The 15,083-nt window shown below is 43.2% G+C and overlaps 1 protein-coding gene across 3 annotated transcripts in view; it reads left to right on the plus strand.

Moving 5' to 3' along the window:
• Positions 1–9,619: 9,619 nt before the first annotated feature.
• dtx2 (deltex 2, E3 ubiquitin ligase) overlaps positions 9,620–15,083 on the plus strand; it is a 75,636-nt gene continuing 70,172 nt past the window's right edge. Inside the window, exon 1 of one of the 3 annotated variants that reach the window (XM_038813755.1) lies at positions 9,620–10,009. In XM_038813755.1, coding sequence (XP_038669683.1) covers positions 9,679–10,009 — 331 coding nt within the window. In that variant the 5' untranslated portion in view covers positions 9,620–9,678. The remainder of the gene's footprint in view (positions 10,010–15,083) is intronic. The other 2 variants (XM_038813753.1, XM_038813754.1) reach the window with 2 other exon arrangements.

Consider the following 15,083-nt stretch of genomic DNA (forward strand, 5'->3'; position numbering starts at 1 on the left):
TTTTTATAAAGGTCAGGTTATTTATGGAGATGAAGGAAATTGATTAGCGAAATGGACATTCAATCTGATTTCATTTTCAGTATTTTAGGGTAGGTGTGGGACTAAAATTACTTCAAAATAAATAACGATGGAAATAGTTTTAACTAAGTTTCAGTCTGCACGATGTAATGCCATTTACAACAGTGGCTAAATAAATGGGAAAGGAGAGAAGTGAGCACAAGTTCATACGTTTCCGTGGGCAAAGTCAATATTTTAAAATTCAACGTTCTCCATTTAATGTATGTATGTTCTTGTATGAGTTCCCAATCCCAACTCTATAATTGGATTGGAAATTCTAGAATGGGAAACGTTGCTGGCAGGAAGGTGATTGAAAAGGATCTGCACAGCAGAAAAAACAAAAGCACAAGCTCCACTCTCTGAATTGTCCCATGATCTGTACCAAATGATGATGTACTCCAGTTGTGGTCAACTTGAAATTCTTTTTTTCTTTTTATAAATTTAGAATATCCAATTAAGGGGCAATTTAGCGTGGCCAATCCACCAACCCTGCACATCTTTGGGTTGTGGGGGTGAGACCCACGCAGACACGGGTGGAATGTGCAAATTCCAAACGGACAGTGACCCAGGGCCGGGATTGAATCAGGGACCTCAGCGCTGTGAGCCAACAGTGCTAACCATTGCGCCATTGTCCTCCCCACAACTTGAAATTCTTCATTGTTATAACCGTTCATGTGTTAGCTTCAATAATTTCTCATTATTCTTCCAGTAGAAATTACAGCAAATGTAGTGGGCAGCATAGTGGTTGCACTGCTGGCGAGAAGGACCCGGGTTCAATTCTGGCCTTGGGTGACTGTGGAGTTTTCACTTTTTCCCTCTGGGTTTTCTCCGAGTACTCCAGTTTCCTCCCACAGTCCAACGATGTGCAGATTAGGTGGATTGACCATGCTGAATTGCCCCTTAGTGTCCAGGGATGTACATGGGTTACGGGGATGGGCAGGGGGAGTGGGGCTGAGTAGGGTGCTTTTTCAGAGGGTTGGTGCAGACTCGATGGGTCAAATGGCCTCCTTCTGGACTGTAGGAATTCTATGGCAGCTAGATTTGGGGCCAGTCCAAAAGAATTGGGTGGACATTGCCTTGCTGTACCTTTGAGAGCTCAATTGTTCTTTTCACTCTGCTGTTCCTGACCAGGAATGCTTGTTGAATTCATGGAATCCAAAATGGTTATATCCCCGAGTATCTATTCATTGCAGCAAACTAAAACTCTTAAATTCGTAATAGCTAATGTTTTTTGTTAAATTATTAAATACTAAAAAGCAAAACACTGCCGATCCTGGGAAATCTAAAATAAAAACAAAATGCTGGCAACTCTCCACAGGTCAACCAGCATCTGTTGAAAGAGAAACATTTTGAGACGAGTAACATTTTATCAAAGCCAGAAGTTGTTTCAAATTAATCACTTAAGTAGAGCCAGGCCTTGTTATCAAGTGCAGAAACTTGGGCAACATGAAAAAGGGAGGAACAACGACTGAATACTAATGAGGTACGGATGCCGAGTATGTATGGAGTAATGAGGAACGACAAAATCAGGAACCATCCCATCAGAGAGGGTCAGTGAAGAGTATGGGCGCATCGAAGAAAGCAGCCGAGGAGAAATTGATATGGTTTGCTCATCCCTTTGAGATGAGAGAGAGGGTGCGGAGATGAGAATGATGGAAATGGGACTGTAAGGAAAAAGGTGTAGAGGAAGGCCTAAGATCAGATGGAAAGGTGTAGTGGTGGGAAATCTAAATGCAGCAGGATTGAAAGAAGAATAGGTGACTGACAAGGAGAGATGTAGAAGGGTATTCAACTAGCATTGTGACAACCCCAAGTAAAATGGGAGAAGCACAGAAAGTAGAGCGGGCCAAAAGAAAAAGGTGGTCTTTTGGTTGAACACAGGAGATGGTTAAATGATGGAAGTTTCTCCATCTGCTTTGATATTGCCACTTACCTCAAAAATATCCAAAAGGTCCTTTTTCCTCTGTTGGAATTCCTGCCCGTCGCCCCATCATGGTTAAACAGGGCAGTCGACTGTGTCCATCTTATTTCCCACATTTACATCTTTGCCCCTTTTCTCCCTTCTGTATAATATTGTCCACCTTGTCCTTGCCTTCCAACTCACCAGCTTCTGCATTCAACACATACTTTTCCACCACTCCTTGTGTGATTCCGACACCAAACACATTTTCCCCCTCGTTCCCATTCTGTTCCTTCTGTGACGACCTGATGGAGCTGCTTTCTTTTACAATAAGACGTTAAACTGAGGTCCCAGTGTCCTGCTCATGTGGATGTAGAAGATCCCATAACACTGTTTCAAAGAAGAGCAAGGTTGTCCCTGATGTCCTAGTTAATATTTATCCTTCAATCAACATCACATGAATAGATTACCTGATCATTGTCACGTTCCTGCAAGAAGGAATTTGCTGTACGCCATTGGCTGCCATGTTTCTTACATTATAACCTAGATACAGGAGTACAAAGAACAAAGAAAAGTACAGCACAGGAACAGGCCCTTTGGCCCTCCAAGCCTGTGCTGACCATGCTGCCCGTCGAAACTAAAATCTTCTGCACTTCCGGGGTCCGTATCCCTCTATTCCCATCCTGTTCATGTATTTGTCAAGATGCCCCTTAAACGTCACTATCGTCCCTGCTTCCACCACCTCCTCCGGCAGCGAGTTCAAGGCACCCACTACCCTCTGTGTAAAAAAATTGCCTCGTACATCTCTAAACCTTGCTCCTTAAACCTATGCCCCTAGTAATTGACCCCTCTCCCCTGGGAAAAAGCCTCTGACTATCCACTCTATGCCTCTCAATTTTGTAGACCGCTATCAAGTCACCTCTCATCCTCCGTCATTCCAGTGAGAACAAACCAAGTTTATTCAACCTCTCCTCATAGCTAATGCCCTCCATACCAGCCAACATCCTGGGAAATCTCTTCTGCACTCTCTCTGAAGACTCCATGTCCTTCTGGTAGTGTGGCGACCAGAATTGAACACTATACTCCAAGTGTGGCCTAACTAAGGTTCTGTACAGCTGCAACATGACTTGCCAATTCTTGTACTCAATGCCCCGGCCAATGAAGGCAAGCATGCTGTATGCCTTCTTGACGACCTTCTCCACCTGTGTTGCCCCTTTCAGTGACCTGTGGACCTGTACACCTAGATCTCTCTGACTGTCGATACTCTTGAGGTTTCTACCATTCACTGTATATTCCCTACATGCGTTTGACCTTCCAAAATGCATTACCTCACATTTGTCCGGATTAAACTCCATCTGCCATCTCTCCGCCCAAGTCTCCAAACAATCTAAATCCTGCTGTATCCTCTGACAGTCCTCATCGCTATCCCCAATTCCACAAACCTTTGTGTCATCTGCAAACTTACAAATCAGAACAGTTACATTTCCTCCAAATCATTTATATATACTACGAACAGCAAAGGTCCCAGCACTGATCCCTGCGGAACACCACGAGTACAGTCCTCCAATCAGAAAAGCATCCTTCCATTGCTACTTTCTGCCTTCTTATGACCTAGCCCGTTCTTGCCAGCTCACCCCTGATCCCGTGTGACATCACCTTTTGTGCCAGTTTGCCATGAGGGACCTTGTCAAAGGCCTTACTGAAGTCCATATAGACAACATCCACTTCCCTACCTGCATCAATCATCTTTGTGACCTCCTCGAAAAACTCAATCAAGTTCGTGACCTCCCCTTCCCAAAACCGTGCTGCCTCTCACTAATAACGTCCATTTGCTTCCAAATGGGAGTAGATCCTGTCTCGAAGAATTCTTTCCAGTAATTTCCCTACCATTGACGTAAGGCTCACCGGCCTGTAGTTCCCTGGATTATCCTTGCTACCGTTCTTAAACAAAGGAACAACATTGGCTATTCTCCAGTCCTCTGGGACATCACCTGAAGACAGTGAGGATCCAAAGATTTCTGTCAAGGCCTCAGCAATTTCCGCTCTAGCCTCCTTCAGTATTCTGGTTAGATCCCATCAGGCCCTGGGGACTTAGCTACCTTAATATTTTTGAAGACGACCAACACCTCGTCTTTTTGGATCTCAATGTGACCCAGGCTATCTGCACATCCCTCTCCAGACTCAGCATCCACCAATTCCTTCTGTTTGGTGAATACTGATGCAAAGTCTTCATTTAGTACCTCGCCCATTTCCTCTGGCTCCACACCTAGATTCCCTCACCTGTCCTTCAGTGGGCCAACCCTGGCTACCCTCTTGCTTTTTATGTACGTGTAAAAAGCCGTGGGATTTTCCTTTCACCTATTTGCCAATGACTTTTTGTGACCCCTTTTAGCCCTCCTGACTCCTTGCTTAAGTTCCTTCCTACTTTCCTTATATTCCACACAGGCTTCGTCTGTACCCAGCCTTCTAGCCCTGACGAATGCCTCCTTTTTCTTTTTAACGAGGCCTACAATATCTCTTGTTATCCAAGGTTCCCCAAATTTGCCGTATTTATCCTTCTTCCGCACAGGAATATGCCAGTCCTGAATTCCTTTCAATTGACATTTGAAAGCCTCCCACATGTCAGATGTTGATTTACCCTCAAACATCTGCCCCCAGTCTAGATTCTTCAGTTCCTGCCTAATATTGTTATAATTAGCCTTCCCCCACTTTAGCACATTCACCCTAGGACCACTCTTATCCTTGTCCACCAGCACTTTGAAACTTACTGAATTGTGGTCACTGTTCCCGAAATGCTCCCCTACTTAAACTTCTACCACTTGGCCGGGCTCATTCCCCAATACCAGGTCCATGCAGTAAGCCATTCAGCTCATCGAGCCTACTCCACCATTCAATGCGATCATGGCTAATTGGGCACTGCAATGCATTTTACACCCCCCGCACCATAACCCTGGGCTGGCATGGTAGCGCAATGGATAGCACTGTTGCTTCACAGCGCCAGATACCTGGGTTCAATTCCCGGCTTGGGTCACTGTCTGTGTGGAGTCTGCACGTTCTCCTCATGTATGCGTGGGTTTCCTCCGGGTGCTCCAGTTTCCTCCCACAAGTACCAAAGATATGCTTGTTAGATGAATTGGACATTCTGAATTATCCCTCAGTGCACCCAAACAGGCGCCGGAGTGTGCGACGAGGGGATTTTCACAGTAACTTCAATGCAGTGTTAATGTGGCATACTTGTGACACTAATAAAGATTATTGTTAATTTGCATTATTGTTAATCAGGAATAAAATTATTGTTCCTCAGACTACATTTCAAAAATACTTAATTGGCGCTGAAGCACTTTGAGATGTCCAATGGTTGTGAAAAGAGCAGTCTAGATCAATGCCAATTTTTTTTTAACTTTCTTTAAGCTTTCTAATCTTAACATTGACTTTTTTTTATAAATTTAGAGTACCCAATTCATTTTTTTCCAATTAAGGGGCAATTTTAGCGTGGCCAATCCACCTACTCTGCATACCTTTGGGTTGTGGGCGCGAAACCCACGCAAACACGGGGCGATTGTGCAAACTTCACACGGACAGTGACCCAGACCTGGGATCTCGGTGCCGTGAGGCAGCAATGCTAACCACTCTGCCATTAACATTGACTTTTAACAACTTTAGACCACACCCACCATTTCCATTTTCTTTGCCACAGCACAGGTTAGCAATATTGAATAGGTATCCTAGAGCAACTGGGAATTAAATGGTACGAGCTGTTGCTTGGGTTGAGAACCTCCTATTAGTATGCAGTCCACATGGTCTGTCTGTTTCTCTTCCGCCACATTCCAGGTCCATGGAAGTCAGATATTCCATACTTCTCTCTCACTCTGCTATTCTGCTGTAACGATTCTCATATTCTCAATACCTTCTAATCTTTTCCTTTAATTTCTGGTATTCCTGGCTCCTTTTGCCTTTTACCTTGGTCATTTAATTATTGGCTGTCATTTACCCCATCGAAGATGTATTCTTCATTCCCCCTGCTACCACTCTGTTCTGGTTTTGTACTTGTTTTCAGGCTGTTCATGTGTAACATTTTCCAGTTTAAACCTTACATTTAAATTATATTCTGTTTTTGACTTCCAATATTCCGTTTTTGACTTCCAATAGAACTTACATTTTTGATTTAAAAATATTTTAAGCTTTATCTGCTTTCCTGATCTTAACTTCTAACCTCCCACATACACATTTCCAATATTGAGTTGATTCTCTGTAGTTAGAATCAGCACTGCATTCTGCTGCTGTTTCCTTTTAGGTGTGGGCTGTGGCCCTCAAGTGTCTCTGCTGAGTTTTATTTCTTGAAAGCTCCATTCATAGCCCTTAGTTTAAGATAAGATTCGTCGGGCAGCATGGTGGCGCAGTGGTTAGCACTGCTCCGAGGACCCGGGTTTGATCCCTGCACCAGGTCACTGTCTGTGTGGACCCCACAACATAAAATGACGTGCAGGATAGGTGAATTGACTATGCTAAATTGCCCCTTAATTGGAAACAAAAGAATTGTGCATACTAAATTTATTTTTAAAAAGATGAGATTCGTCAATAAGTTCCAGGTACAACCTGGTTTTAATTTGAACAAAAACTGAGCAGTTAACTGTTGTCTGCTGCATGCACCATAGCGACACCTCTACCAATCAGAGTCCACTTCCCAACCAATCAGCACTCTCTTATGCAGTGTAAATTGTTGTTCCCTTAACTGGTGGTTCATCTTGTGATCGTTCTGATTAGTGCAAGCCAAAACGTTTGATAGCATGTCTCCTTTTTTAATGCAATATTCTTTGTAAATTCTAACTTGAAACTTTCTCAAGGATTTTCACCCCTGGTGCATTAAAATATGGATTGAAATGTGGGGAATAGGAAAGTTGATTTGCTTTGTATTATGAAATGTTTAAAAACAGAGTGATTAAGTTTCTTCTCAACATAAAAAGTCAAACAAAATTTTATTCATGGAGGGCAGAGACAAGCACAGAAAAAAGTCATTAGCAAATTGGAATATTCTCTTCTATAAAAAAATATTTCCACCCTGTTTTTTATTAACCATAAATCTGTACGGGTTATTTACATCCAAAGGTCATGCCAATCAACTTTACCAAATTCATTTTTGGAGTGTAGTCACTTGATTAGGTAAGTATGGCAACCAATAATGTACACAGCGAGATCCCAGAAACAACGAGGTGAGTAAAAATCCAATCTGTTTTTGATGGATAAACATTGCACAGGGTAACAGGAGAACTTTCCTACACTACAAGTAATGACGTGGGATCTTTATTGTTCACCTGAGGGCACGAAAGGTCTATGCCTATTTTGTCATGGCTCAGTAATCTCTTTAAATCTAAGGCTGTGGGTCTAAATTTCACTCGAGCATGGTTGACAGTCCAATGCAGTGCTGAGGGAGTGCTGCCTTTTGGATGAGGCATTAAACAGAGGACCTTTCTTTCCTCCTGCAAAAAGGATCCCATGGCACCATGCAAGAGCAGGGAATTGTCTAGGTATTCTGACCTATATTCCTCCATCAGCATAGTTAACAAGAGATTATTTGGTCATTTCTACATGTGAGATCTTGCTGTTTACAAATTAGTTGCTGCATTTTCTACATTATTAAAGTGACTGCACTTAAAGGGTACCTCATTGCCTGTAAAGCACTTTGGGACATTCTGTGGTCATGAAAAGCACTGCAAGTCTTATGACATCTCAGATGAATGACTGCACCTTTGTTATTACCGTAACTTCCACAGCATGGTTCCAAACTTATAAATAGAAGCTATTAACAAAGACAACATGGACCACTATGAAGATCTCTGAAATGCACATGTTTGGAAAAATGATTGAATAATTATGTAAATATTGAAGCTGTTTGAATGAACAAAGCATCATTTCAGAAAAATTAAGATTGGGAAACTTGATTTAGCTCAAAACTGCAATAGAATAGACTTGTTAAAAAAGACATAAAACCATTTTCTAAGTAAATTTATCTTTGGTTAAAAAAAATCCCTGAAATTCTTTGTACTACAATAATTCTGCAATTATTTCAGTCCAGATTGAGAATTGTTTCCACCCCAGCACATGTATAACAGCAGACCCTTCCTTTCACCATTCCATTGTTTTAGAAGAGTATGTACCTACTACATGCATTGATGGATCCCTCTGCCTGTCCTTGTACTAGTCTGTGCGCTATTTGTAAACACAGCATCCAACCCGACTACTGTAGTAACTTCCGTATAATGACTTGGGAACACAATGTTTCCTGTCAACTGTTACAATTATTCAATTATGAGACAATATGACAAATTCAGTAAAGATCTGTGCTACAAATGCTAAGAAGAGCATGAATAACAGCAGATCATGTTACTCCACAGAATCAGAGAATTGATACAGCACGGCAGGAAGCTATTTAACCCATCGTGTCTGTGCTGGCACTCTTTGGGAGCATTCTACTGAGAGCCACTCTCCTCTCCACAACCCTCAACATCCTTCCTTTTCTCTGGATCTGTAAAGACTTAATTACCTGCAAATGCTCGCATTCAAAGCATTGTCTTGCATTTTTGAATTTGTCTATATATGTTTCTGGAACGTACCTCTTCATTCACCTGAGGAAGGAGCAGTGCTCCGAAAGCTAGTGATTTGAAACAAACCTGTTGGACTTTAACCTGGTGCTGTAAGACTTCTTCTTGTGCTCGCCCGCGTCCAACGCCGGCATCTCCACATCATACTTCTGTCATGATATGCAGACACAAGCATAATGATATACAGACAAGCAGCTAATGGACACAGAGAACAGGACAGCATCAATAAGCAGGCGGGACACTCAGGCTTGGGTATGACTATTATTGACACGCACTCACACTCCGCCCACTGATGAACATCTAGAGAGTCAGTCAAGGGTGTTGTTACAATCTCACACCTCCACCACGTGGCTAAGAGCTAGTCTAGTTCGGTCAGACAGTAACCACACAAGGTAGCAGACAGTCAAACTCACAGAGAACTGTGCTAACTGCTATTAGTTCAATAAACCTGGTTGAACTACAAGGTCTGGAGTATCTTTCTGATCTAAGCTGCATCCAGTTGCAGCCAGGGTTAGACCAGTGTACCTAACACCACACCTTCCTTTTCAGATAACAATCTAATTCCTCTTGAATGCCTCGAATGGCCCTGCCTCTATCACACTCGCAGGTAGTTACACCTAACCTCACGCTCATCTTAGCCAAAAGACATTTTCTCCAAGGAAAGCTGCTCCAACTTAAGAGCTCGTTCTTCGACCTGCTGAATTGATTCTGCACTGCCAACACCCTCCCGAACCTTTATAATTGCAGCGTTCATTTTACATTTTTCCTGAGCAGTTAAATCTCCTCCGCCCCGTTTGCACTATTGTCTTGCAATAAAAGTTTTATCACTTTTAAGTTTCGTTTCTTGCCTCGCACCTCACACCAGCCGTCAACAGAGGGAGCTGGCCGGAGCGGGGCCTCGTGGGTATTGTAGTTCCCAGCTGGCCAACCGACTATCAAGCACCCAGATGAGGCTGGCCGGAAGGAACTACAATTCCCAGCAGGCAGCGCGGGTGCGCTGACCCCCCCGCTAGGGAGGGAGGGGGGGAGGGGAAAACAGTGGGAGGGAGGGGCCTGGCTCGGAAAGTTATCGGCGTTTGTTTTTCTGCTCACACCATCAACCCGGGGCCGACGAGGAGGATAATGGCAGCCTCGGCTCACGGGAACGCAGGAGGGGCAGCTGCCGCCGGAGGCCTGGGCGCCAGCGGCTCGGGCTTCTCCGTCGCCCCCTTCATGGCGTCGGTCCCCGGGCCGGCCCTGGGGCCGCCGGTGGCAGTGTGGGAGTGGGAAGACGAGGCGGCCCGCTGGAGGCCCTACAGCAGCCGGGTGAGCGAGCACATCGAGCGCAGCCTGCAGCACCTGCACGGAGCGGCGGCCAAAGGGGCCAGCAGCATCTCCCTGGGCCAGGCCGACCCCAGGCTGGCACCGTACATCATCGACATCCCCACACTCACCCAGTTCCGCCAGGACACCGGTAAGGCCAGTCAGTCAACCCAAACTATCAGCACCGAGATCAGATCAACACAGACGCCCATTAACTTTATCATTAACATTCTGAATTATAAGTCTAACGTAACTTTTGGTATTGGTACCTAATAATGCATCATTATCTATAACTAAATATTCACTCCAGCTGAAAATCTATTTGCTAGCAAGAGCTAACTTCCTTCCAAGCATGTTACTTTGTTTATTTAAATAGGTGTTCTGTTTCAACCCCAAAGGTACGCATTCGTTTGTAGCTCGTTTCTCTGGACGCTATCAAAAATAGAAACCAAACACTTGGAGGTTAACGATCTTTACATCGCACTACAGTTCATCTGGGCTACCTAAACTCGGGCATCTTATCCTCAAATAGATGTTTAATAGGTTTAGGAGACTAATCATTTTGTCTAGTAGCTACATTGGCGATGGTTGCCATTTTAATCTGGGGTTGTCAGATCTCTTTGATCCCTCGCTTCCTATTCGCTATTTTCCTATTGGTGCAACTAGGGTCGAGGAATTAGGTCCTTGGTGCTCAGTGCGTTTGGGTTTTAATATTCTGAGATTGTGGAGTTGTGTTAACCTGAAATAGCAACACCATGATTCTGATTTTTCAGGGTTTTTTTGAAATCTGAAAAGAAGCAAGTGAAATCAACTGAGAAATGCATGTTTTCTCAAGTTAAGAATAAGATCTAATATTTGCAGTTGGATAACTTGAAATCTTAATCGGCAAGATGATGTGAAGGAATGATTCAAACGCTTGAAGTAAAGATGTGCTTTCAACAAAGCTGTCTTTACAAAATATAAAGCTAAGTGGAGTTAAGACGTACTGTCGTTACCTCCTTCCCAGTGGAACTCTGTGCATGATCATACAACTGAAGGTGTGTTTTATTTCAAAGCTGGCTATCCAGGAAACTGAGTGGACCCTGGAACACACCAAACAGGCAAAGTAATTGTATTGTATGGGGGTGGGGGCAGAATGATTTTGCTTACCCAGTGAACCAAGAAGCAAAAAAAGGCAACCTCAAACTTAATAAGCAGACTGACTGAGTGGATGAGGAAAGAAAACACAGTTGTCTTAAAGAAGTTTTCTCGCATTTTGTATCAAAAAAAATTTGCGGCTTAAAATTTCAGCTTTATTCAACATTTTCTTAACATGAGCAGTACATATTTTGTTAAATTCTGGTATTGTTTGAGTTTTCTTTCCACAGGTTTAATTAACAAGATCAACCTGTGGACAGTAATAGTACATTTAATTTGTGTGAAATAACTAATGGATTGCTTTTCTAAATTAGGTCCTTTTTAATGAAGTGTCAGATTGCAAGAAAGAACTTGAATTTTTTATAGTAACTTTCATGTCATAGACATCTTTGCATTACCTTTTTGCATGTAAACGCTCTTGTTGGCAAACACAGCTGCAAACTTGCACACCGGAAAGTCCGCAAAGCAATTTTGAGATGATTGGCCCAATGGAAATGAAGGATGAATATTGGCTAGGATTTCAGCTGAATTTCCTTGCTTTAAGAGGGAAGTCAAGGCCTTGGTTTAACCTTTCAATCTAAAGACAACACCCCATGCCATACTCCTTCAGTACCACCTAAATTATGTGCTGAAATCCTGTTGTCTGACTTGAAACTAAAGCTTTCTAACTTAAAAGCAAAGATGCTACCATCAAACCAAGTTGACACGATGAGCGGGCTGCTGAAACTATTTTTTTGTAAAAATAATGGAATTACTGGAACTAATTAGTTCCAAACTCACAGTTGACAATTTGCACAGGGGATCACGAAGGACTTCAGTGTGACTTTAAACATAGATTGCTGAAGTATATTTTGTAAATTATGGGAACTGGTTTGTCTGTCGGTTCCAAAATAAATTTACAAATTGTCTTATTAAAAATTTGCATTTAAAAAAAAAGACTCCTTTTGATCTGTCAAGTAAAATGGTAAGATTGGTTCCAACACTGTTTCTGGTAACTTATTACTCCTGAGGTAAATTTTTAAAATTCATTCAGGGCTACGAATATCATGAGGCCAACATTTATTGCCCATCCCCAATTGGCCTTGTGAAGGTAGCGGTGAACTGCCTTCTTGAATTGCTGCTGCCCGTGTAGTGCAGGTACGCCCACAGTGCTGTTAGTAAGAGAGTTCCAATGAAGGAATGGCAAGTCAGGATGATGGCCCCTTCATCTGCTGGCCTTTTTTAAAAATAAATTTAGAGTACCATTTTTTCCAATTAAGAGGCAATTTAGTGTGGCCAATCCAGCTACCCTACACATCTTTGGGTTGTGGGGGTGAAACCCATGCAAGCGTGGGGAGAATGTGCAAACTCCGCAAGGACAGTGACCCAGAGCCGGGATCGAACCTGGGACCTTGGCGCCGTGAGACAGCGGTGCTAACCACTGCACCAGCGTGCTGCCATTCATCTGCTGTCCTTGACCATGGCTTTGGAAAGTGCTGTCAAAGGAGCCATTGCAAGTTGCTGCAGAGCATCTTGTAGACAGATGCCACTATACCGGTGTTGGAGGGTGTGATGTTTAAGGTGGTGGATGGAGTGCCAAGCTTTGTCCTGGATGGTTAAATGTTGGCTCATCCAGCCAAGGAGAGTATTCCACCAAGCTTCTCTTGAAGATAATGGACAGGTTTTGGGGAGTTAGGGGATGAGCTATTTGCTGCAGACCCAGTTCTTGATCTACTCTTGTAGCCACAGTATTTATATGACTGAGCAAATTAAGTTTCTGGTCACCGGTGATACCCAGGAAGTTGATGGTGGGGGAATTCAGTGATGATAATGCTATTGACCATCCAGAGGAGGTGATTAGATTCTCTCTTTTTGGAGGTGGTCTTTGCTCGGCACCAAGTGTGGTGTGAATGTTACTTAGCACTTATCTGCCCAAGTCTGAATTTCTCCAGGTTTTGTTGCATATGGGTGTGGACTAATTCATTATCTGAAGAGTTGCAGTGTGCAATCATCCGTGAACATTCTGACCTCTGGGAAGGCCATTATTACAGCAGCTGATGATGGCTGGGTCATGGACACTACCCCGAGGAACTCCTGCAGCAACATCTTGGGGCTGAGATTATTGGCTTCCAAAATCTGAGTGTGCAAAATGTTACTTCAACCTGTGGAGAATTTTCCCCAATTCCCATTTACAATTTTGTTAGGGCCTCTTAATATCACGTCCGGTCAAATGTTGCCTTGATCTTGAGGGCAGTCATTCTTGTCTCACCACTGGGATTAAACTCACCTGGTCATGTTTGGAATAGTGTGGCATTTGTGTTTCTAACATAGTTGGTAACATGCCAAACCTGGGGAGGGGGAGACTAATCGGCCTACCGTGTCTGTGCTGGCTCTCTAACAGGAACACGCCTCGTCCCACTCTCCTGCCTTTTTCCCACAGTCCAACAAAAAATTTTCATTGGATAAATATTCAATTCCATTTAGAAAGCCATAATTGAACCTGCCTCAATGAAACTCTCGGGAAATGCATTTCAAATCCTAATCACTCTGCGTTATAAAGTCTTTCCTCGTGTCACTTTTCGTTCTTTTGCTATTCACCTTAACTAGTTGTCCTCTTGTCCTCAACTCTTCTGCCAAATGGACCATGTGCTCACTATCGTCTCTGTACAGACCTGTCATGCTGTTGTGATTTTTTTTTTAAATTTGAAGTGCCCAATTCATTTTTTCTAATTAAGGGGCAATTTAGCGTGGCCAATCCACCTTCTCTGCACAGCTTTGGATTGTGGGGGTGAAACCCATGCAAACACGGTAAGAATGTGCAAACTCCACACGACCAGTGACCCAGAGCCTGGATCGAACTTGGGACCTCGGCGCTGTGAGGCAGCAGGGCTAACCACTGTGCCACCGTGCTGCCCTCTGTTGTGATTTTTAAACCTCAACCCAAATCTTCTCTGAGGAAAATAGCCTCAGTTTCACCAATCTGTCCACTTAACTGAAGCCTTGCATTTTGGAACTATTTAAAAAAATATATTTCTGTACCTTCTGCAATGGTTTCACGTCCACCCAGAATTGAACACAATACTTCAGTTGAGGCAGAACCAGAGTCTTTAGAAAGGATCATCGTAACTTCCTTGCTTTTGTACTCTGTGCCTCTATTTATAAATATCAGAATCCTTTATGCTTTCACTGCTTTCTCAACCTGCCCTGCCACCTTCAATAATTTGTGTGCATTCACCACCAGCTCCTTCTGCTCCTGCATCCCATTTAAAATTGTATCTTTTATAACCTTTCCTTGTTCCTCCTATCAAAATATATCACTTCACACTTTTTCTGCCTTAAAGTTAATCTGCCACATGTTAATCTATTCCACCAACTTGTCTATATCCTCTTAGAATCTACTACAATCCTCTCTGCAGTTCACAATCCTTGTAAATTTTGTAATCTGCAGATTGAAATTATGCCCCCCCCCCACACCTAGATTATTATTAATCAAGAATAACAGTGGTCTTTATACCAATCCCTGGGGTGGGGGATGGTTTAGCTTGTTGGGCTAAACAGGTTTGTGATGCAGAGCGAGTTCAATTCCCGTACTGGCCGAGGTTACTCATAAAGGCCCCGCCTTCCCAACCTTGCCCCATGCCTGTTGTGTGGTAATCTTTGACACCACCAGTCAACTCTCTCCTCAAAGGGGAAATCAGCCTATGACCGTCTGGGACTATGGTTACTTTACCTTGCCTTGATTCATTCAGTCTCAAAAACAACCAACCATTCACCACGCTCTGCTGTTTCCTGTCACTCAACCAACTTTGAATCCATGCGGCTACAGTCACTTTTGTTCCATGGGTTTTTGTCTCTGAAAAGATTCTAATCCTTGTTATTATCTCTGCAATTCTCTTCTGCATTTCTCTGTGTGGCCTTGGTACCCTTGCTAAAATGGGCAACCCAAATTAGGAAGCAGTGTTCCAACTGTGGTCCAACTAATGATTTTGTGGAGATGAACATTACCACTTTGCTTTCATTCTTTTCATTTATGTTTAAAATCCCCAGCTATTGTCCATAAACCCTTCCTATAGGCTTTTCCTATCCCTGCCTCTGCAGGTTGTTCCAGC

This window comes from Scyliorhinus canicula, chromosome 12 (genome assembly GCF_902713615.1).
Source record: "Scyliorhinus canicula chromosome 12, sScyCan1.1, whole genome shotgun sequence".
NCBI lineage: Eukaryota > Metazoa > Chordata > Chondrichthyes > Carcharhiniformes > Scyliorhinidae > Scyliorhinus > Scyliorhinus canicula.